At 47.9% G+C, this 22,882-nt stretch overlaps 1 protein-coding gene across 7 annotated transcripts in view; it reads left to right on the top strand.

Annotated features, from left to right (window-relative positions):
* LAMA2 (laminin subunit alpha 2) overlaps positions 1-22,882 on the top strand; it is a 3,027,572-nt gene that overhangs the window by 2,172,501 nt on the left and 832,189 nt on the right. For all 7 annotated transcript variants that reach the window (XM_069607473.1, XM_069607470.1, XM_069607476.1 and 4 more), the window contains one exon: positions 15,461-15,585. In XM_069607473.1, the coding sequence (XP_069463574.1) occupies positions 15,461-15,585 (125 nt within the window). The remainder of the gene's footprint in view (positions 1-15,460; positions 15,586-22,882) is intronic.

Genomic DNA, 22,882 nt, shown 5'->3' with positions numbered 1-22,882 from the left:
GTGTAGCACCCGGTTGGCTCTTTGGGCTGGACCTCTGTGCACTGTATGCCTGACGTGTAGAGTAAGATGTCTTAGGTAAGTGAATGCCGAGCTCTCCATCTGCCTCGGGGCAGGGTGCTGTAACCAGTTTCTTCACTGGATAGGTAGCGCAGGCCTCTTGACTTCAGAGGACTGCTGTCCGTCGTTTACTGCACGAACGGTAAGTTTCGAGTCATTCAAATGTCTTTAAAGTCTTTAGTAATGATGTCTCTTGTTTTTCAGGGTTCCGGCGATGGTGGATGACGGGCTGAAGTGAGTTGAAGATGGAGCCCGTGTGATGAATAGAAGCGCCTGGAAGCACGTAAGTAAGCGCTTGTTGCCTGCTTCACTATGCGCTCTAACTGTCTTTTTATTTTGCAGGTACGAGTTCGGAGCGGCTGCAGGGTGCCGGAATACCCACTGGATTAGATGTGGAAAGGAGTAATGGCACGTGAGTATTAAAGTTCCCCAATGTCTTTAAACGCACCTTGTTTTGTCTTTCAGATGCGGGATGCAGCGCCGAAGGCCTCCGGAGCGTGCGAAGAGTTGGTAAACTTTTGTCTTTCAGATGCCGGAATGCAGTGTGAAGACCTCCGGAGCGCACGAAGAGTAGGTAAGCCTTTGCCTTTCAGATGCCGGAATGCTAACCTGTTCTTTCTTGTCTTTATAGGTGTTGCTGAAGACTGGATTCAGGATGGTAAGCCTTTGCCTTTCAGATGCCGGAATGCTAACCTGTTCTTTCTTGTCTTTATAGGTGTTGCTGAAGACTGGATTCAGGATGGTAAGCCTTTTTCCTTAGGCCCAGGACCGGATGCAGAAGACACGATGAGCGTTCTGCTGCAGAGGTTGCAGAATAACGCAAAGCAAGATTCATCCACCGGGTGTGGTTTAAATAGCCTCCTGTAGTGCTTAGGTGTCTCCTTCCACAGCCACGCCTAAGTAAGAAAAGAGTTCCTGGTAAGAAAAGAGTTCCTGCCTTCCAGAAGAGTTCCAGTGTTCTGAATCTAGGGAGTGGCTCCAGCCCCACCCAACAGGAAAAGTAGTTCCAAACAGAAGAGGATCAGAGGCTCAACTGGCAGGCAAGTAAGCAGCATGGTCTGCTGAAGGTAAGTCCACCCAAGCATTATGAGCCCGGCGCTTCCAGCGCTGGGACTGGGCATATTTATGAGCCTGGTGCCACTGGCGCCAGGACTGGGTCCAAAAGGTCCCAATTGGGACTGGTTGGCACTCGGAACCTGGGTTATGGATCTGCTTCCAAGGGAGTTGGGAAAACCCTGACCTTTTGGAAGCAGAGATCATGACACTCGGATTCCGTTGGGTCCGATATAGATCCGAACAGTTCCGCTATTAATAATTTTCATGCCATCAGGGTACCCACTTCTTCCTCCCCACTCATGTTGCTCGCCTCCTGCCATACTATCGTTTCGGCCTCTGCACATTTCTGTAACTCCTTCCACCATACCTCCACCAGTGGCTTGTGGCACTTCTTCCATCCCATGGCAATCCTCCGTTTTGCTAGCACGTATGCCAAGTCTTTCAGTTTCTCAACATGTTTAAGTTTCCGTGGTCTGGGGAACCCTCCCAGCAAGCAAGCCCAGACCGTGTCTATGACGAGCGTGACCCCCTTTTTCGCAAATTTTTGTGCCACTTCACCCCAGAAACATTCGATTACTGGGCATGACCAAAACATGTGTGTCATGTCAGCGTTTTCCATGTCGCACTTAGGACACGCCTGTCGCCCAGCGTTTCCGAACTTGGATATCCTCAGAGGGGTAATATATTCTCTATGTGTTATATACAGCTGTATTTGTTTAAGACTGGCGTTTCTTGACACTTTCTTGTGATATCCCAGGGCGCGTTCCCACATCCCATCCTCCATTGGGGCCCCCACCTCCGCTTCCCAATCCAGTCTCAAATGTGTCAATTCCTTCCCAACCTTGGTCATCACCATCTCATACAATCTAGAAATCTCATGCCCCCCCTTCCGATATGTCATATATTGCCCCCACAATAGCATCTGGTTCCTCTGTCAATACTGTTTCAGGCCACGTTTTCCGAATTTTCTGAACCATCCTATGGTATGTAACATATTGACCAGTATGTAATCCCACCTCCTCCCCAAGTTCTTCAAAATCTCTAATGGTCCCTTCTTGCCAGATGTCCCCTAACGTTACCAGCCCCACCGATTCCCAGTAGGTTCTGATAATCGCCCTCAGCTGCTTATCCCCTCCTGCTGAAGCAACCAGCGGTACTTGCGGGGAGCATGGGAATGGGTCCTCCATCATCCGACACGCTCGACGCCACATTTTCCACCCCAGCATCATCATCCTAAGGCGCTCCTTCATGTCTGACTCAGACAACCATATAATTTCCCTTAAGTAAAATGGGGTACAGTCCTGCCCAAACAACCTAAGTTCAGGGGTCACTTCGTCGGAGAGCCAATTGGCCACATATTGTAGTTGACTTGCTACATAGTAAACCTCAAAATTGGGCAGTTTAATACCCCCCCTTTCATAGAAGTTCTGCAACTTCCATAGCGCCACTCTATTCCGGGTACCATGCCATAGGAAGTCCCTACACATACTATTCAGTTTAGCAAAAAACTTCTTGGGTATCATATGTGGGATATTACTAAAATAATGTAGAAGCCTAGGTAGGACCACCATCTTAAGCATTGCCCCACGTCCCATCATTGCTAGGGGCAACTTCTCCCAAAACTTCATGCATTTCCGGATTTTCTCAATAGCTACGTCTGTGTTGTACTTATGTTCCTCTTCTGCCGTGTGATGCACATCTATTCCAAGGTAACGGAAAGAACTAATCACCCATGGTATCTGTAACACCGGTAACCTTTCCACAGGGGTCCCCTTATAGCTACCTAATGGGAATATACTAGATTTTTGAGGATTCACCGCTATGCCGGACAACCCCGCATACTTCTCCATCACTTCCAGGATATATTGAAGATTTTCTTCTGGGTATTTCAAGTATAGTAACAAATCATCCGCATATAAGGATATTAGGTGCCGCTCCCCCCCCCAACCTCAATAGCTATCGTATTATATTGTTGCCTGAGGTATATCGCTAGGGGCTCCAGGGCTAGAATGTAAAGCATCGGAGACCAGGGGCACCCCTGCGTGGTGCCTCTACTAAGCTGCCATCTCTCGGATATCACTGATCCCGTTCGAACTCTGGCTAGCGGCTCGCTGTATAGCATTTTCGCCCACCTGATGTAACCCGGCCTTACTCTGTATCCTTCCAGGGCCGCCAGCAGCCATGGCCACTTAACGGAGTCGAAAGCTTTTACTGCGTCTAGGGATACAATTGCCATTTCGCCTTCATTCCTATCCGCCCATTCGATCACCCGGTGGAGTCGCCTATGGTTGTGGGTTATATTCCTATTCGGGACATAGCCCGTTTGGTCTGGGTGGATTAATTTGCTAATTACTCTTGGCAATCTGTTTGCCAGGACAGCCGTCAATATCTTGCTGTCCTGATTCAGCATCGACAAAGGACTGTAGGAGCTACAGCTATGCCCTGGTTTGTTGGGTTTAGGGAGCAGTATTATGATCGCTTCTCTGAGTGACTCCGGCAACCTTCCCATCTCAAACGCTTCGTTAAGCAATTCTAGCATTGGGGGGAGCACTTCTTCTCTATATACTTTATAAAATTTGCTAGGGAACCCATCTGCTCCTGGGGTCTTATTGGTGGGCAACTGCCTCACAACCTCCTCCAACTCCTCCAAGGTAATTGGTGCATCAAGCTCTTCTCTTTCCTCATCACTTACCTTGGCCAATCCTATATCTTCTAGTGTTTCGGTTATCTCCTCTCGACTGCCCCCCTCCTTGTCCCCGTATAGCACCCTATAATAATCCGCAAATTCCTTGTTGACTCCTTCTTGGGTGTCTACTACCTCGCCATCTTCTCTAGTTATTGTCCTAACCGGGGGTCTAGGGGTTTCGCTCTTGTACAGCCACGCTAAACGTCTACCTGTTTTATCCCCTCCCGCGTGCTGTCTTTCTACATACTTTTTATAATTAAGGTTGCAGAGCCTTTCCCAGTGTTCCGCACACTGCTGCTGTAGTTTAAGTACTAGCTCTGTGTCCACACTGCCATTTTCTAATGTTCTTTCTAGTTCATCTTCTACTCTTTGTAGGTCAGCCAGAAACCCACCCTGCAGGCCCTTTGACTTAGCTATGGCAACCCCCCGCATCACCACCTTAAAAGCTTCCCATAGTGCCCGCCAAGTCAACACTACCAGTATTCGTTTCAAAATAGTTAGTGATCTCATCTCTTATGTCCTCTCTAAAGACTGGATCTTTGAGTGCCTCCGCTCGGAGGCGCCATGTTGGGATCCGCACCCTCGGGGGGCAGTATTGCCACCCGAGGACCAGGGGCGAGTGATCTGAGAGGACCCTCGCCTTATATTCTATTTGAGTGCTCTCTGCCATTACATCCGGCGTGGCAAAGACATCATCCAATCTCGTGTGTAGCTGCTGCAGGGCTGAGTAGTGCGAATATTGCCTTCCATTAGGATGTTTTGTTCTCCACACATCTACCAAGCCAAAATCATCTAGTAACACCTGCAATGCTTTGGCCGCTGGGGTGGGCCTGTCAATCCTTGGGGTTCATTACACAATTGAAATCCCCACCCCAAATAACTGCGTTTCCCACACACATACTATGGTTGCTGCACAGAGTTCTGAAGTATGCCGCCATGTTTTGGTTGGGGGCATACGTATTTACGATGCATACCTCTTTATTCTCCACCAGCCCTCTTAATATAACCATCCTCCCATCAGTTTCCGCCACTTCCTGTAGTAGCTGAAACGGGACGTGCGGCACCACCCAGATAAGCACTCCCCTAGCGTAAGCAGAGTACGACGAACCCACCACAATCCCTTTCCATTTTTTCCCCACCAGCTCCAACTTCTCCCGTGTCAGATGCGTCTCTTGTAACAGTGCAATATCTATCTTTTGCCTTTTCAAATACAGCATGACCTTATTCCTCTTCATATAACTGTTAAGTACCCTGACATTCCACGTTAATATCTTGAGATCTCCCATAGCGCGTTAATACCTTCCTCCCCCATTTCCAACCGAACCCTCCCAGTCATGCTATGCAGCTACAACCCTTCGGCTCTTCCATGTAGGCTCATGTTTGAACTTAAACTCCCCATAACTATGTACACCCCAAACTTCCCACCTCCCTTCCCTCCCTCCACCCATCCCTTCCCCAACAACACCCTCCCCAACTGTTGCCCAGCTCCATGCATGGATCTCAGGCACCCCCACATCTAGCCCTGTCCAGCACAAGCTTATGCTCAGGGCTCAGTAGGGTGAAGTCGCCCTAATAGCCACTTAACTATTAATATTTTGGGAGTGGGTTGCTTCCATTCTGTTGCTCCTATTTTCGAATTTATTACGCATTGTGTTAACCCTATTCAGCTTCCAATTACATTTTACCCACTATATTCCAGTCCATGCCGAGCACAAGGCCCGAATGCTACCCAGTGTTCAACCGGTCCCGCTTTCCCGGTATAATCCGGTACCCCCTCCCACTTACCCCCTCAATGTCTGTGGCACCAGTTCTTCAGTCGTCCTGTTCCTGCCGGTCACGGTCCACTTCTTGTTCCGTGCAGCCTTGCAGATCCAGCCACGTTACCACTTCCTCCGGAGTGTAAAAAAAAAGCGCTCTGCTCTTATGTAGCACCTTCAGCTTTGCCGGGTACAGAAGCATGTACTTGATGCCTGCTGCTCGCAGCCTCCTCTTGACGGCCACGTAGCTGTATCTCTGTCTCTGCACCAGCATCGTGTAATCCGGGTACGCTGTAATGTTGGTGGATGCTTTCTGTATTGTTCCGCCTTTACGAAAATATTCCAGGATCTGCTCCCTGTCTCTATAATTCAAGATCCTCGCGATGATGGGTCTCGGCGGAGCCCCAGGTCGTGGTTTCATCATTAAGGCGCGGTGCGCCCGCTCCACCGTGAATCCCTGCGAAAGCTTGACTGCTCCTATTTCCTGTAGGATCATGTTCTCCTCGTAGTTTGTAGGGTCTTGGTCCTCCTCCCCCTCCAGCAGGCCGACCACCCGTATGTTATTTCTTCTCGCTCCTCCTTCCGCTTCTTCCACCCGAATTTACAGGTTGGCAACCTGCTGTTTGAGCACATGAACTTCCTTTGCATTATTTGTGCTGACATCAGTATTGGTCTTTACAGCTCTTTTCAGACCACTTGTTCTCTCTGCCAGCGACCTGACATCTTGCCGTAACAGGGTAAGTTCAGTTCCTACCGCATCAATTTTGTTCTCCAGGGCTGTCCGTAAGTCCGCCATTGCCGCACCCCATTTAGTGCTCAGCTCCGTTATAGCCTCCAGGATCTGGTGCTTATCTCCTTCTGGGGCTTCTTCCGTAGTAGTCGCAGCCGTACTCTGCTCCGATGTTGTAGGGGTCCTCTGCGTTTTCGCGAAGACCTCCATTGTGGGTTGTTTGGTCTTGGCTCTCAGACTTTTTACCGACATGATGCAACCTTGCCCACGTGTCTGGCTCCGGCTCGGTGCTGTTTAGTTGTTGTTCGAGTCGTTGGGGTCGCTGTATACCAACCTACATCTATTGTGGCACGTGAAATTGTTATTCGGGTGGATTGTAGCTTCCCACGTATTACTTTCTGCACATAATTCTCGTCCCGGAAGCGCCGCCTCGTCTGTGTCAGGCAGAGAAAGCTTGAGCGGCAAGGTCCGGTTGCCCATGCACACAGATGCAAGCCGCTCCGGTTCTCGGAGCCTATTTTAGTTATGTCACAACAATATCCAACACCACCGCCATTCTGCAGGGTCCACTTAGGCTATGAATTGCTTCCTCGCTTCCGGCATCCTGCATGGGCGTCTGTGTTATCTCCCATATCCGTAGGAGTACCATTGTCCCACAGGATACAGCACCTCATGTTCTCATGTCCTATTCACTGGCGCTTCCCCCAGTGTCTGGGTCTCTTCCTTTGTAGTGTCTCTGAATCTGCTGGGGCCTTTCACGATCTGGCCTGCGTTACGTGAAACCTGGGTGTCTGGGCTCATGCAGTGCTCACCGGTCCATAATTACTTACGATCATTGAGGCAGCAGATGACTTTGTGCCGCCACTGAGGCCATTCGGTCAGAGCGCAGGATCAGCTGCCAGTACACCGCCTTGCTCTCTCTCAGCCCCGTCTATATGAGCCAGCGCTTCCGATCCTATTCCGGGGGTTACTGTGGCTTAGAGCCCCCGATCGCCACCAGTGTCTGTCTTCAGTCGGGCACAATTTCCTCTCAGTGTCCGTGCCTATTGTCAGCAGGGTGCTGGCTTCTGCGTCCCTGGTGCTTCTTTCTGGTCTCTGTGACTATCAGAGGCTGGTGGTACATACAAGGTGCATATGCGTCCCAATCCTTACGAGGCTTCTTCACGGTCCATCAGTGTAATCCTTTGTTCAGGATCGGTCGCCATTTTGTTTCGGACGGTGCGGGTCTCGGTGTCGCTTGTTTTGTCCGTAGTTGCTCTTCCACTCCTCGGTGCGGCTTCGGATGCAATCCCTGCATGCCCGTTGCTTTCAACCTATTGTGGGTATGTTGTCATTCCTCTTGTCCATTCTGTGTGTACATCGTCCCCGTTCAGTGGGAGCACCGAGGACGTGCCGCCGATCTCATGGCCAGTTAGCCCAACACTGCATACTTCCCCTCGTCAGCCCGGGCTGTTCGTGAGCTTCTCTCGGGTAGTCGGCTGCTCACTGCTCCAGCAGCAGCTACACGCTTGCAGCCCGTTCACTACTCGCCTGGCACCCGATTTCAAGTGCCGCCAAGGGTTTCTTTGTGTTGGCGTGCCACCATCTTAGTGTCAGTTATGCCGCTCCCGGATCAGGACACAAAGTAGCTTAACTCCTGGTACTGTGTCCACCCTCTCCCGCCGATATGCTCATCTGCTGCCTGAGGTATTCACGCAGATACAGTATCTTTTTTCTGCTGGAATCAGCCGTCAACACATGCGCTTTGCTTCGGATCGATAAGTCGGAGCTCCAAAGAATCACAGCCTACTCCATGGATGCTTGGCCACACCCCCTCTGGACATGGTTGATTGCGTCAGCCGGTCCATGGCGGCGAGCACCGTAATGCACAGGTTTGCGTGGTTGCAGAAGTCGGGTTTTGCTCCGGATGTGCAAGCCCGGCTCCTCAACATGCCCTTTGATGGTGAACATCTTTTTGGCAGCTTGGCTGACGAGAGTCTTGAGAGGTTGCAGAACTCAAAAGCTGCAGCGAAGTCGTTGGGTGCTGCAGTCCGCCAACCTCCGCCTTTTCGTCCTAGGGGACAGCAATGGAGGGGTTGTTCCTTTCGTTATTACTCGTCCTTTAGTAAATCGAGAGTAGCTGCAAGTCAAAGGGGCAACCGTAGGAGTGCCAGAGGTGGAAAACAAGGTACTCTAGCTGCCAAGGCCGTGCGTGCAGTTGCCTCTTTGCCCTCAGGCACTGCAGCAGCCACTTCAGCTCAGTCATGAGGCCCATGCTTCTCCAGTTGGGGAAGGCAGGTGCAGCATCTGGTAGAATGGCGTGCCATTACTTCAGATGTGTGGGTTCTGGAGATCATAGCCCACGGCTACTGTCTTCCTTTCCGGCAGAGGCCTCAAGACAATCCTCCAGGGAACCTCTCTTTGAAGAGTCCGGATCTGCTCCTTGCGCAGGAAATTCAATCCCTGCTGGAGAAAGGCGCCATAGAACTAGTGCCTGTAGCAGAGAGGAACAAGGGATGGTATTCCCCTTATTTTTTGATTCCGAAGAAAGACCGAGGATTGAGACCCATCATGGACTTGCGCGGTTTGAACAAGCTCCTCAGGAAGGACAAGTTCAAGATGGTTACTCTTTCTCAAGTCCTCCAGGCCCTTCAACTTCAGGACTGGTTGGTGTCTCTCGACCTCAAGGATGCTTATTTTCATGCGCCGATCCATCCAAAGCACAAGAAGTACCTGAGGTTCGCGGTTGGCGACTCGCACTTTCAGTTTCGGGTCCTGCCGTTCGGATTGACCTCTGCCCGAGGGTTTTCACCAAGCTCATGGTGGTTGTGGCAGCACATCTCAGGAAAGAGGGGATTCACGTCTACCCCTACCTGGACGATTGGTTGATCAGGGCGCACTCTCCCGAGCAAGTCCTGGATCATCTGTCCATCACCTGTCACTCCCTTCACAAGCTGGGCTTCTCCCTCAACTTAAAGAAGTCCTACTTGACACCAACTCAGTGGCTCCAGTACATCGGGGAAGTGTTTTCCTCTCCAGGTGAGGGCTCTTCACATTCAGCAGATGGTACACAAGTTTCGACATGCCCAGAGTCTCCCGGCGTTCGAGTTCTTGAGGCTGCTCGGCCTCATGGCTTCCTGCATTCTTCTGGTGCCAGAGGCCCAACTACGGATGAGATCTTTGCAGTGGGCTCTCAAGATGCAGTGGTCACAGTCCTCCGGCAGGATGTTGGACCCCGTTCAGGTGCCGCCCTCTGTCGCTCAGGACCATCTGTAGTGGGCCGACGAAGGCAACCTGATGAGGGGTGCTCCATTTTGGCTGCACTGGCCGGAGGTGACGATCGTGACGGACGCATCCCTCATGGGATGGGGAGCTCATGCCAACGAGCTGACAGTCAGCAGTCGACTCGACAGAGGCCCTCGAGGACGGTGTATCGATGTCATAGACGTAGGACGCAGACGCCGAAAGATTTTCCGAAGCAGCACAGCTGTGGTGATTACTGTCATAAATATGGAATACATCGTCGGACCATCCCATCGAAAGAACATTACCAGGTAAGAGAGTAACTTGTTCTTCTGGAATATGATAACCTTGTAAGAAACCTGCTTTCCTAATCAAGGTGCCATCTGCCAAATCACATTGAGGAGCCATCTGGTAGTGGTTGGCGTGCTAAGAAAATGAAAAGTCCTTGATGCTGAGTGGATGCATTTAGTCCATGTCCCATAGCTGCCACTATACAACTTAGGCAAGAAAATGACAGTTAACATTCTCAGGCATGGCCTTCAGAATAAAAATGCCCCTTGCTCAGATTTTATCACTGTGGTTTATAAATGGCTTGTTAAATGAAACATTGCTTATAAATTGCCCCCACTTTAAAGGCTCTGTCAACACAAAGCTGGAGAGGGTGGGCAGAGGGTGCGTGTCTCCAAAGAATCTCTGACACTGCGTTCAGAATGTGCAGTCCCTTATTGGAAAAAAAGGATTCACTTTTGACCGGCGACCTCGGAAGCAGTTTTCTGGGTGGGGGTGGCCTTCTCTGCCCCCCCCCCTCATCCCCCAAACCCTGTGCTGCTTAATCTCTGCTCCCTCGTGAGCCACTCCCCTCTGTATGCCGCAAGAAACGGGGTTGATGGAGATGACAAGGGAAATGTGCCAAGATCACACAGCTCGTTGGTCATCAAGATCTTGCGATTGAAAAGGAATATCACACACAGATTAACACACACAGTGTAAAAGATTGATTGTTGGAGTAATCATTCAGTAGCTCCTTGCTCAACTCAGCTGTGCACCTCAAACAGAATTGTTGTTCCATTTCCTTACTGCATTTGGACTTATTTTAAGACAAGGTGTGATAGTCTGCAAAGCTAACAGCTAGTAGGTTGGTGGTCTGTGTGGGGTATCTTCCCTGTGGTCTACCTGTGAGATGTATGAGCTTGTCTGCCTCACCTCGCCCCCATCCTGCCCCACGAAGCCTCTGACTCGGGTCCCTTTGGAGACTTGAATCTGCTTCTCCCCGAGTCCCTGGCATAGTAATTAGTTGCTGGCAAATTCCAAGCCGCTATGTAAAGTCTGATAATTAAGTTGCAAGGCCAGAGCCAGCACACAGTATTAGCAGAAGATTTTCCAAAGAAGCAGCACGTCACTTGTTCCCTTATACTCTAACCATTCATAGCAGAACTCCTGCTACCACTCCTGTACTAACTTTCTCTAACAATTCAGAAGTATTAGATTAGCATTGAATTAAAGGCCTTATGGTGGCATACTGCTGGAGTATTTTATAGGAAAGCTTCAATCTGGATTTTACAACGTATTCCACAGGCCCGCCCTCCCGGGCTCAGTGGTCGCCCAGCACTAACTGCGCTGGCACTAACTGTGCCGGCCCACTTGTCTCCTGCAGGGCTCATCGGGCTGCTGACACGGGGAGGCCCTGATGGGAAGATTGATAGAGCGTGTGCGGGCAGCTGAACTCTGCAGGAAGAATGGCTGCCGCTTCCAGGCAGGGATGGGATGGCGCAAAGGTGGGCGCTCTGTGCGCACACCCACATAACTACTCGGTGTGCGCTCCTGGCTGCTGCACGTCCCAGGCACATTCTTGCTCCGTGTGCGATCCTGGACACTTCACCGAGAAAATATAAGTCCCACCAGCGGGGACTTGGCTCCGAAATGCACAGATGAAAAAGACAGGAGCTTCGCTTTTTTTCCGAAAGCTACCATTGGGTTCGGACAATAGGACACCATTTTGTGTCGCGCAAAAATGGCCCCAGGCTCCCGGCACGTAGTATGTAAGGACGTAAGAGGCAGCGCCAGCACCTGCTGCTGCTACTCGTCCAGGCCGCCAAGAGCCATCACTCCCGGCCTTGGAGCCTGCACCAGGGCAGGCAATTGCACCCCCCGCTTTGGCCGGGACCAGAAATGGGCCTGGCTATCCTCCCGAGACGTTATTATAACATTAATAACATGTTAATAACAAAGTTTATTTCACATAAAGCCGCAAGTCAGTTTATATCCGAGTATTACCACAGGGAGTCATTATTTTGTCCTTTTTTCAATTTCACTGTTGTCCCTCGGCCAGAGTCCACCACGTCTTTTTTCCCTCGCTCATGTGAAAAGCGGGGTATGATCCTAAAGCCCCCAAGAGTTATGAAATGCACTAACCTATAATCGGCACAAAATTGTGACCCTTTTCCGAAAATGTCATTTCCAAATTCCAGACATGTGTAAATACTATGTTAGAAAGAAAATTAACCATATTGTGTGACCTCCCGCACCAGCCCAAGCGTGTGTTTTCAACCCGTCCTGGTTTCTGTTGTCTGGGGCCCGCCCACACACCATACTGTTATGTGCAGCGAACTCTCGTGACACTTTCCCACACTATAGAATTGTGCATTCTATTCCCAAACGATTGTGAAAACCCAGGCTTTAGCCTCATCTAACTGGGACCCTGCAGGTCGCGCACTAACGTGATGACGTCTACAACACGTTTGGCTGGTATTCTGCATTACAGCCTCGGATTTGCGAGGCACGGCTGGGACTCGTTACGGTTCGGAGCAGATCGGGGCAGGTGCAAGAACGCGATTTCACTTTAAAAGACGTGAGGGAAATCTTGCTCGAAGAAAGAAATCCCACTTCACGGCTGGTCGACAGAGCGTTGCTTCCCGCGCAAGCCTCGAAATGCAGTGCATTCAAATTGAGCAGCGGATGTGAAAGGCGGGCGGCGTATTTCTGAGAGCAATATTTCTCCGGCCTGTCATTCCTTCTCCGGACCCAAGGGCAGCCCGTTACTGACAGGCTGCAATATTTCATCGGACTTTTTTCCTTCTCATCTCCATCTCACGCTGCCGAGCAGAAACTCAAGGCCTTGAAGGCTGGCATTGGAATTATGAAATATGTATGAACCTAGCATCCAGGTCGGTGCACGAGAAGGCACCCACCGCACAGAACTCTTTTTCAGCTGCAGAGGTCTGCCATGTTTTATGCCCACATCGCCACGCCTTCAACGGCTTGATTTGGTTGGCGGGAACTGTGCTGGATGTGCTTAGAAGAGGGCCGGAAGGGGCGGTTGACTGATGGGTGCCCTCACACGGATCGTACACGACCCCTGCTTCCCACAAAGTAGTGAAATGGTATTGATCAATGAACCATGAGGATCCCTTTGTGCCTTCTAGCTGGACCCCTCTCCCGCCCCTTGTTGTCACTGGTTCGGTGCCGGTTTACGTCCTGGTAGTCCCTATATCTTTTAATAAAGATGGATGTCACAGAGTAAGGATTACTCCTTCACACACCGTTTTTAGCGCTGTGGCCCATATATTTCCTGTTTGGTAGAGGCCTTCTGTGTGCTGAGCCACCCCACTCTGCCATGGATGCCCATGTTGACATTTCTGACTTGGCTACTTATTACCTTACTCTAGCTGAAGGGGTTCTGGGGGCCCCATTACGAGTTAGGTGTTACTGTGGAAAGAGGACATTGGAAATACCACCTGTTTTGCCATTCTGTCTAATTAGTGGTTTTTGAGGCCAAAACAGAAAAATCTGCATCCTTCAAAATTTGGCAGAAATGCGACATTTCGAATTACAGTGTGCAGTAATGTCACTTCTCCGCAAGGAAGTCCTATGGAATTTCAGAATGAGGAGTAACGATGGCCCTATGTCGACAGAGCTGTAGGTTACTGTTCACACACGCAGTAACAATAATTGTGTTTGACAGAATTAGCCAAGGCAATGGGCCTCATTGCAAGTTTGCTGGTCCGGTAACTACGGTACCGGTAAGCTTGCCGGTACTGTAATGACAAGACCGGCAAACTACGAGTTCTACTCGCTGGTGCCTTTTCACCCGTCAGGTCGGACCTGGCGGGCGTACCGGCACCCGCGAGCAGAGCAAGTCGGATGTACCGGAACCATTCTGAATGGTGCCGGTGCATCCGGCTCAATGGGAAAGGGGAGTAAAAGTTTCTGGCCCCTGGCAATGAGGACATACAGAGTCCGCCAGGGTTGTAGAGGCTCTGGATTTCTCCATTGCCAGGGGCCGGAAACATTCACAAGTTTGGCGGCAGTCTGCCGTTTTTACTGGCAATGCTAACGCCAAACTTGTAATGAGGCCCAATGTCTCCAAACTGTGGACGGGGCCCTCAAAGTAAATTACTTGTGCAGCCACCTGCACCAAAACTAGCCTCTTTCTTTTACTCAATGGTGTAAAATGGTGTTCTGCTTTTCTGGTTCTTTTGACATTTGAGGAATCGCCAACACAAATAAAGTGTATGAAATGTAAATTTTTGTAAATCAACCTAAGTACACATCAGGTGAGACATTTTCTAAAGTGTTTACTAGTTGTAAAAACCTGCAACATGGTTTACAGTGAAATGGAGCAATGTTCTGCCTAGGTTTAAACATCATCTTTCACACATCTATAAAATGTGTCAATTAACTTTCGTACTTATTTTGATGCGGGCGGATTGTAATGTATTGGCAGAAAAGTCATCTTTGTCCATAAATTACAATCCGTCCAATTTTTGTTGGTTTGATACATAGATCTGTGGTGTGGATGCAGAAAGTACACAGGCACCTGCCCCGGCTCCTCTGGGTACTATCAACCTGCATTCTGGCTCATATTCGAGTTCCCCGTAATTTGTCGGCGGTGACCTGTTATGTTTACACTTTCACATAAATTGGGGCCCGTTGCCAAATGTTCTTCATTTGCACAGCAGAGTGCAAAAAGGGGGTGGAAAAAGGTGGTGTGCAGCTTATACAGCGCTCTTTTTCACTCAACCGTGCAAAGCATTTAGAATGGATTCCTATGGAGTCTGCCTGCTTTTTGCTGTTGCAAAAAGGAAGTGGACTCCAAAGGCATCCACAGCATTTGCCTCGGTATGAAAATCCATGCCGGGGCAAATGCTGTAGTATTGGTTTCGTCTGAGAAGCAGGGAGCAGCGGAAACAGAAGTTACGTTCCGCCTCTCCTCTCTGCCATAGAAATGCATGAAAATGGGGTGTGAATGGAATACGTAAAAGCCTTACGTCTTCCATTTACATTACTCCCCATACAAAATGAACTCGATGGATGTGGAAGGAGATCTGGAATTACGCATGGTTTTCAAAACCAGACGGAATCCATATGGTCCACGACAAGGCCGTTCACCATGCATGGGCATAGTGGCGGAGCATTTGTGATTGTTAATGTGAAGCACAGAAACTCGGAATCACTCAGATTTTCATACTGGATTTACAGCCAGTCACAAAAACAATCCAAATGGCAGAGCGAGCACTGCTTACACAGAAGTGTAAGTTGAGGCCTCTGTGCTATTAACTATTTAGGTAAAATAAACCCCACAGTGCCTTATATCCCGCTGAAGGACCTAAACGCTGCAGTCACACCTGAAAATGTAATGATCAAACATAATAGTAAATAAACTTTAAAAAAGAATGTAATTGGATTGTCAAGTAGTTCAGATGTGATATAATTGACCTGCATCCTTTTAATGTGCCAGTTGCCTCAGTTGCGTCATACTACTTGTTGCTCCAGATGTATAACAGAATGGGCGGAACTTGCCAGGGAAGTGGGTAGAGCAACATGGATGCTGCCAAATTAGAGAGTCAACACCGGAAATTGAGTGCAGGAAAGCAAAGTTACAGTGTAGCGCCATTTTTGTAACTGAAAAAGCTATAATTCCTGTTTTCTTCTCTTTTCTCTGCTCGTTTCTAGGCATGCCAGCACAACACCGCCGGCAGCCATTGTGAAAGATGTGCTACCGGCTACTACGGGATTGTCAGCGGATCTCCCAACGACTGCCGGCCATGCGCCTGCCCTCTGACCCTTCCTGGCAACAAGTAAGGAGAAACTATATTGCTAAAGTGTTGACAATGGTAACCCAACAATGTATTCTCTTCTTTGCAAGGTTGTGCACATTTCAGATAGCTTATATCGAAGTAAAGGAAAAAGAAAGACAACTAAGAGGCCTTAAAAGGAATAGACGAATCGGGCCCCATATATTTGACTTGCAAACTAACACACAGACAATATCCCACCATGCCCATGCACTCAACCCGCCTTCCAACTCACAAGCCCTTATAATATCCCTGTGGTCTGACCCAATCCTTAACATGTCGCAGCTGATTAACCTTTCCCACCCCTGTCCCAACAATAGTTACCTTGGTACCCAAAATGAGCCACGGGAGGATAGCTCAGCGGCAACGTGCTCGCCTTGAAAGCAAGACGACAAAGGCAATACAGGTTCGATCCCCGCGTCCGCTCTTAGAAACCTTTGGTTATTAAGCGCTTTATAAATAACCTATCATATCATATCACTGTGGACTTACTGTCGGATTATAATTGTTGGTATGGCACTGCTGTTTGAGGTCTGGAATACTCCATTGTGGATTTGGTGGGAGATTTACCTCCAGCACCTTGCAGGGGTGCCTAATCTGTGTATATAGAGAAGGAGTCATCCTGTCAGTAATAGAAGGAAGCAGGGCTGGCCCGAGGCATGGGCAGTCTGTGCCTTCGCCCCGGGACCCGCGTTCTTGGGGGGGCCCGCAGCCACCAGCTGCAGAGAGTATATGAAATCATTCGAAGTGCTTTAAACGGCAGCTGCAGTTCTGCTTCCACGAACAGGGATCCTGTCTTTCATCTCCCACCGCCCAGCGACTCTCTTCTACAGACAAATACTCTGCCCCCCTCTCCAGCAGCGCATCAGACCATCTGGGGGCCTCACAGTTAGGATTTATCATGCTCTTTGTTTTAGCAGAGAGTTTAAAGCAGAAGCTTTTTATAAGTAATGGTTGATTTACGAATCATTGTTTTGGACAAGGCGTTCAAAAGGAGTATTTTATTTTGAAGGAAAACACAAAAAAATGTTGCTGCCGAAATATGTCTTCTTTGAAGACAATTACAATATGTTAACAAAAAAGTTGTTAACAATCTCTCGCTAGTTTTCACGTGTACGCTTTTTGGTGAGCCAAAAAGGTTTATTTTCTGTAGAATGTCACTCGCAACATATGAAGCATGCCGTTATCAAACCAGCTACAACACTGAGGTTACCTTTTTCACATCTTTTATTAGGAGTCTTGTAGTCTTTAAGAAAAGCCTACAAGCCATTTTTTATCCTTTTGCTGAATTGCATTCTGGTATTTGTAGTCTTCAAGATGGGTGAAATAACGCAACCGTTGTACTCTTTCGTTTAACATTTCTATAAGGATTCCGATGTTTCTGGAGTACTTTAATGATAAAGTGTGTACTTTTGAAGTTCTATTTAGAAATAAAAGAGTATTGTTGAAAGCCAAACATTGGGCTGAGGAGGGGAAAGGATGAGAGGGCAAACTGGTTGTGATTATTTACCAGGTTCAAGAGACTGAAGAGGTTGTTCTCCCTGGTCCTTTGCTGATTTTCAGGGTACAAGTTGAGGATACATGGGGGTTGACGGCGTCCCACCATTTTTTTCACAGTGTGGACACCATCCCCCTTGGGTGTTTTTGAGGCCGGAATGCACAGAAAAAAAACGTGTTTGCTCAGGTGTTCATCCACCAGGATTTGTACTTAGGTCCTCACATTATCTCTGAACACACTTACCCACAAGACCACATGAAAGTGTCTTCAAAGCACATTTCTTGTATTGGTATTTTGCTGTTAATGGAATATTTCAATATAGATTTTTGGGTTTGAAAGGGGTGCACCTTTTATAGTTTGCCAGCTGCGTTATTGGAAAATCGCCTCTTTCTGGTTATTTATGATTCATTTTTGAAAGACAATGCTCATTTGCATTTGGAATTGTCTTCTATTAGGGAAGGCCCGTTGAATTAAATGTGCGTATTTCATTTTTGGATACATGCAGGGCCTGCGCGTATGTTAACGATCCCCACCGCACTTTTTTGTAGAATCGAGCCCCACTGAATTCATTTGAAGACCTGCGAAATTGCTTACTCTGACAGCTTTAATATGTTCGCAGTAAACATGTTTGCTTCGATAAGTTAAATTACCAGTTAAAATTCATACACTAATAGTCAGTTTATTTGATTCCCACGGATATTAAATACTAATTTTGTGGCGCCATTTTCTGCGATTCAAATAAGGGGGCCCTCGCACATATTTTGCCGCCCAGGGCCCCGCCGATCCAAGGGCCAGCCGTCGCAGGAAGTAGTTCATCTGGCTGCTCCTGAAGTATTTCCAGTGGGCACGCGTCCAGAAGAGAGACACTCTTATCCCGAGCAACGAGCGTGCCGACGCACCATAAAAAGGAAAAGAAAGCATAGCCAAGAATGGTATTGTGTAAGGGGTGTGACTACGCAATGTGCGAAGCTGCAAAGTTTCTGGTTTTAAAAATGATTTTGCCAGTTTCTTTTATTGCTGCGGTACTTTTGAACGGATTAAACCTTCCACAAATTGTTGTTGTAGCCGAAAATCCTCACGAACTTCATGTTCTCGGAATGAAATATGCAGACAAAAATGTACTGGGCAGAAAACGCGCCTAGCGTCATTGGCAGCCGTTTCCTGGTCCTGGTGCATTAAAGGAATCAACATAATGCCATGTGTGGATGTTTCCTCTCATTTACTGAGCACTTGAGGATCCCAAACAAATAAAATATGGCAAAGTATATATCAAAATGCTTTGCGTCAGCGGCACGTCCTATTCCACACTGCCGCCAGGAGCGAGAAGGCGGAAGTGATGTCCTGTCTGGCATGCCTGGCTGCGCTTGCGGGCTGTCATTCCTTTGAACTGGAAGTCATTGTTCATGCTTTGTGAGAAATGACTTCAGCAATTAGAGTTCTGCACAAGTCATTCTCTGCACAGACCTCCTGCTAGAAAGTTACCAGACGTTCGATTCGACGATCATTTTCATTTGTATATCCAAGCGAAAAACTTTGCAACTTCATTACGTTTGCCTAGTTTTACAAATGTATTTGCTACGTGTGGAAGCGACGTCCTGCAACTTCGTACACCCTGCTATAGATCACATTGGATTGATAATATAGTTTGTCATGAGATGCTCAAATAATGAACTGCTCAGTGTCTGTTACAGTAATTGCTCAATTCCTTTTTTGCATTAAAACTTTGAGGCAAAAAGTACATAGACAAAATGGTTGTATGTCATAACATTGACAACCGTTTTTTCTGAAAAATGTTTGCAGAAAAAAACTCATCGAAATGGTTGTTTATTTTTTTGGGGTTGGTCTCCCAAACCTCTCTCCTCCACCTATTTTTTGCTGTTCCCGACCCCCCCCCCCCCGCAACCCTTTATCTCCCCTCATCCCTCCAAAAAAAATGTTAATTTGTTTTTTCAGCAATATGTTTTTAGAAAAACACCTGTCGAAAAAACTACTGTCGATGATACGACATCATACCAACAAAATAGTTCTGATACAACACCAAGTTAAACAAATAAACGATGTCAGTGGCAGTAATTTTTCCAGTATTGCAAGTGAGTCCCACACAAACTAACTTTAAAAAAAAAATTATTTTACTGAGCATTTTCTTAACATAACATTATCGACTGTCTTATACACGTATTTGTATTGCTCAGACAGTTTTTCAGGTACGTTTTTGGTTAAACTAAAACCCGTCTTCCTACCCCCTTCCCCCTTGAGACAAAGCGAGTCACGGTGTTAGTCACAATGGTGGTTGAATTCATATCTTTGGGACATCATCTCCTCGGCTTCGTCTCCTGTCATTTATAGGCCTCGAGGAAGGGTGGCCACTCCATTTCTCTGCTTGGGGTGATCTCGTGGAGGGCCCCTGTGATATTCTCTATCTCATTGAGTTCCCTAGCTTTCCGGGCCCAGGTTGACTCCGATGGGAGAGTCTGCGATTTCCAGCTAATGGTGATAAAGACCCTCGCTGCTAATAGTAGGAAGTGTGTCATATGGGGAGCAGGTTTCCACTGATTTTCCTGATCTTCCAAGCCGAATAGTACCAGTCTAGGGTCGCACTCTCGGGTGATCACATCTACCTTACTGATCCAAACTAACACCTCTTGCCAATATACTTGGGTTTTCGGGCATGACCGGCACATATACCAGTAGTCAGCCTGGGCTACGCATCCTCTCAAACATTGGGGGCTTGTTTGCTCGAACATTTTGGAGAGTCTTTTGGGGTCGTATTGACGTCTGTGCAGCAATTTTATTCCGTGTAGTTTATACTGGGCCGAAATTGAGGTTTTGTATGGGAATCTGCACATTTGAGACCATAGTTGGTCCGACATCATTGGGCCCATATCTTTTTCCCATCTTTTTTTAGGCCGTCAATTCTGTTTCCTCTAGCACTCAGTTGGGATCTATGTAGCTGTGAGATGAGGCCCTTAGTTACAACTGATTCACTTAATATTTTCTCCGTTGAGGTGAGGTCTCTCTGGATTTTCTCCTTCCATTTTAAGGTCAGTAGCGCTCCTTTTAATTGTAGGAACATGAACGCTCCCAGGGGTCTGGTTTGCAGGCCTGTTTCCAAGTCTTGGATAGATATACATCCATTGGCTTTAATGAATTGTCCCACTCTTTCAAGTCCTGCTTCATACCATTTCTGGTAGCGTTGGGGGTCTTGGATTTAATTTCTAATGGGGGGAGCCTATATACAACTCATGGGGGATGGCCATGTTGTGGGTCCCTTAATTTCTCCCTTTTTCCACTATAGCTGCAAGAGCGCTCCCATCGCAAAGTGGTGATTACACTATTGGGCAAGGCCTTCTTTGGTGCCCAGAGCCATTCTCTGAGAGTTACAGGGCGCACTAGATGGTTTTCGATGACAAACCACTGTTTTTGTTTGTCTCCTCTCAGGTGCGGCACGAGGGCTGTAAACTGGGCCACTCGATAATATGTATACAGGTCTGGGAGCCCTGTTCCTCATTCCTCCTTTGGTTGGATTAGGGCACTGTAGGCTATCCGCTTCTTTTTCCCCTGCCATAGAAATTTAAGGAGCATGGTTTTCATGTCTGTGAAGTGAGTCCATGTGATAATGATTTTGAGCATCTGGTATTGGTACATGACTTTGGGGGGAGTATTACCATGTTTATGGCATTCAGGCGGGCCAGCCATGATATTGTTAGTGTGACCCATCTTTCCAGATCTTTTCGATATTTCTGAAATTAGTGGTGGGAGATTTGCCTCGTATAACTCTTCTGGCTCTTTGATATTGATTCCCAGGTATCTTCGGCTTTGATATGTCGACGGTTTTCCCCATGTAGTCATATTTCTGGTATCTGGGTGGTTGGGTGTCTTATACGGGAAGAGTGTCGATTTTTCTGCATTAAATTTTAGTCCTGCCCATTTGCCAAATTCCTGTATTGTCTGTAGAACTCTAGGTATGGCGGTCTAGGAGTCTGCCAGTTAGAGGAGTATATTGTCGGCAAAACATAGCTAGTGTGTATTCTATGCCACCCACCACAATCCTCTTGATTGTGATTGTGTTCTCTTTCCTGATAACGTTGCCCAGGGGCTCAATGGATAGGACATGCCGAACTCTTCTGAGATTTTGCTATTCACAGCCACTTTCCCCTTTGCGGCTTTATAAATTGCCTGGATCCCACGTATAAATTGTTCTTCGAAGCCCATGTTCCTAAGTATGGCCCAGAGGAAGTCCCACTCCACCCGATCAAACGCTTTCTCCGAGTCCATACTGAGAAGCGCATGATCCCCATCAAGTCCCCTGGAGTGCTTCATGATGTTCAATGTCTTACGCATGGCGTCCGCTCCTTGTCGGCCTTTTATGAAGCCCACCTGGTCCGGGTGGATCAGGCGAGGTATTCTCTTCCATACATGTGGCTAGGACCCTTGCGTATACCTTGGCATCTGTGTTCAACAACGAAATCGGTCGGTAGGATTTACAGCATGTGCGGTCTTTTCCGGCCTTGGGGATTACCACTATGTGTGCCAAGGAGAATGATGGGGGCGCATGGCCAGATTCTCAAACGATTGAATAGGTTGGCTAGGTGGGGGCACAGGGTTTCAATAAAGTGCTTATTGATGCCCATGCTGTAACCATCATCTCCGGGGGCCCCTCCCGGGGGGAGTCTCTTTATTACAGCTTTTACTTCCTCTGAGGTTATGTCGGAATACAGGAGAGATTGTTCTGATCTCTTTAAATGTGTTAGTCCCGTCCCTCACAATATAATCTCCCATCTCCTTTTCAGCTCTATTTCCCTCTGAGGTGTAAAGGCGTTTATAGTATTTGGCAAATTGATTGGCTATTTCCTCTGGGGATTGTACCCAACCCCCCTCCTCCATTTCAATTCCCTCAACCCATCTCTCTGCTCTTTGGGCTCTCAGTTTAGTGGCCAACATTTTATCCGCTTTATCGCTCTTTCCATAGAATTTTAGCTTTTATAGCTTTAGCTTTCTTATTATGTCTCCCTTCCCCTGTACTTTTAGCTCCTCTCTCTTTTGTTTGAGAGTTTCTAGGTGGTCTTTGCAATAGGACCCTTGGGCGTGTAGTCTTCCCTTCAGGTTTGAGAATTCCTTCCCCAATTTCTTCTCCTGTAGCTTCCGTTCTCTTTTATGCTTTGCCCCTTCCCTCATAAGGTGGCCCCTCCATTCTGCTTTTCCTGCTTCCCATACAGTTGAAATATTTACCTCACACCATTATCGTTTATCTGAAAATGTTCTTCTATTGCAGTCTTTAGTTCCTGTGAGTAGAGTTTGTCCTGCCACAGCAAGTCATTATACCGCCATTTGGAGTCTCGGTGGTTGAGCCCTTCCATTTCCAGGGTTTCTGTGACCATATTGTGGTCTGACCAGCCTATGGGGCAAATAGATCTGGTTTCTCTGTTGACCAACAGGTAGTCAATTCTGGTACATGTAGAGTGAATGCCAGATCTGAACGTATACCCCTTTTTGTCTGTGTTAATTGATCCCCAGACATCCACCAGGTCTTTTTCATTGAGGCTATTTAGGGACTTACTGCCCTCTTCCCTGGGGACTTTTGCAAACATTTATGAATGTATGTTTAAGGAGATGCAGAACACAGGACACCTGTAACAGTGAGATTTCTAAAAATAACTTTGGGATTTGGATAGACTGAAAGTGCAAGGCCTGTGGTTCTAATTCATAATCTCGCCTTTGAAGGCTGCACGGGGAAGGATTATGATGTCCTTTGGGGGGTTTCACCCACTGAACCGCTCTGGGAGCCACACTCCATGTCCCTCA

The sequence above is a fragment of the Ambystoma mexicanum genome, chromosome 4q (assembly GCF_040938575.1).
Source record: "Ambystoma mexicanum isolate Mex_15411 chromosome 4q, UKY_AmexF1_1, whole genome shotgun sequence".
Classification (NCBI taxonomy): domain Eukaryota; kingdom Metazoa; phylum Chordata; class Amphibia; order Caudata; family Ambystomatidae; genus Ambystoma; species Ambystoma mexicanum.
Note: the sequence above shows the minus strand (reverse complement) of the source record. Positions and strands in the feature narration are given on the sequence as shown.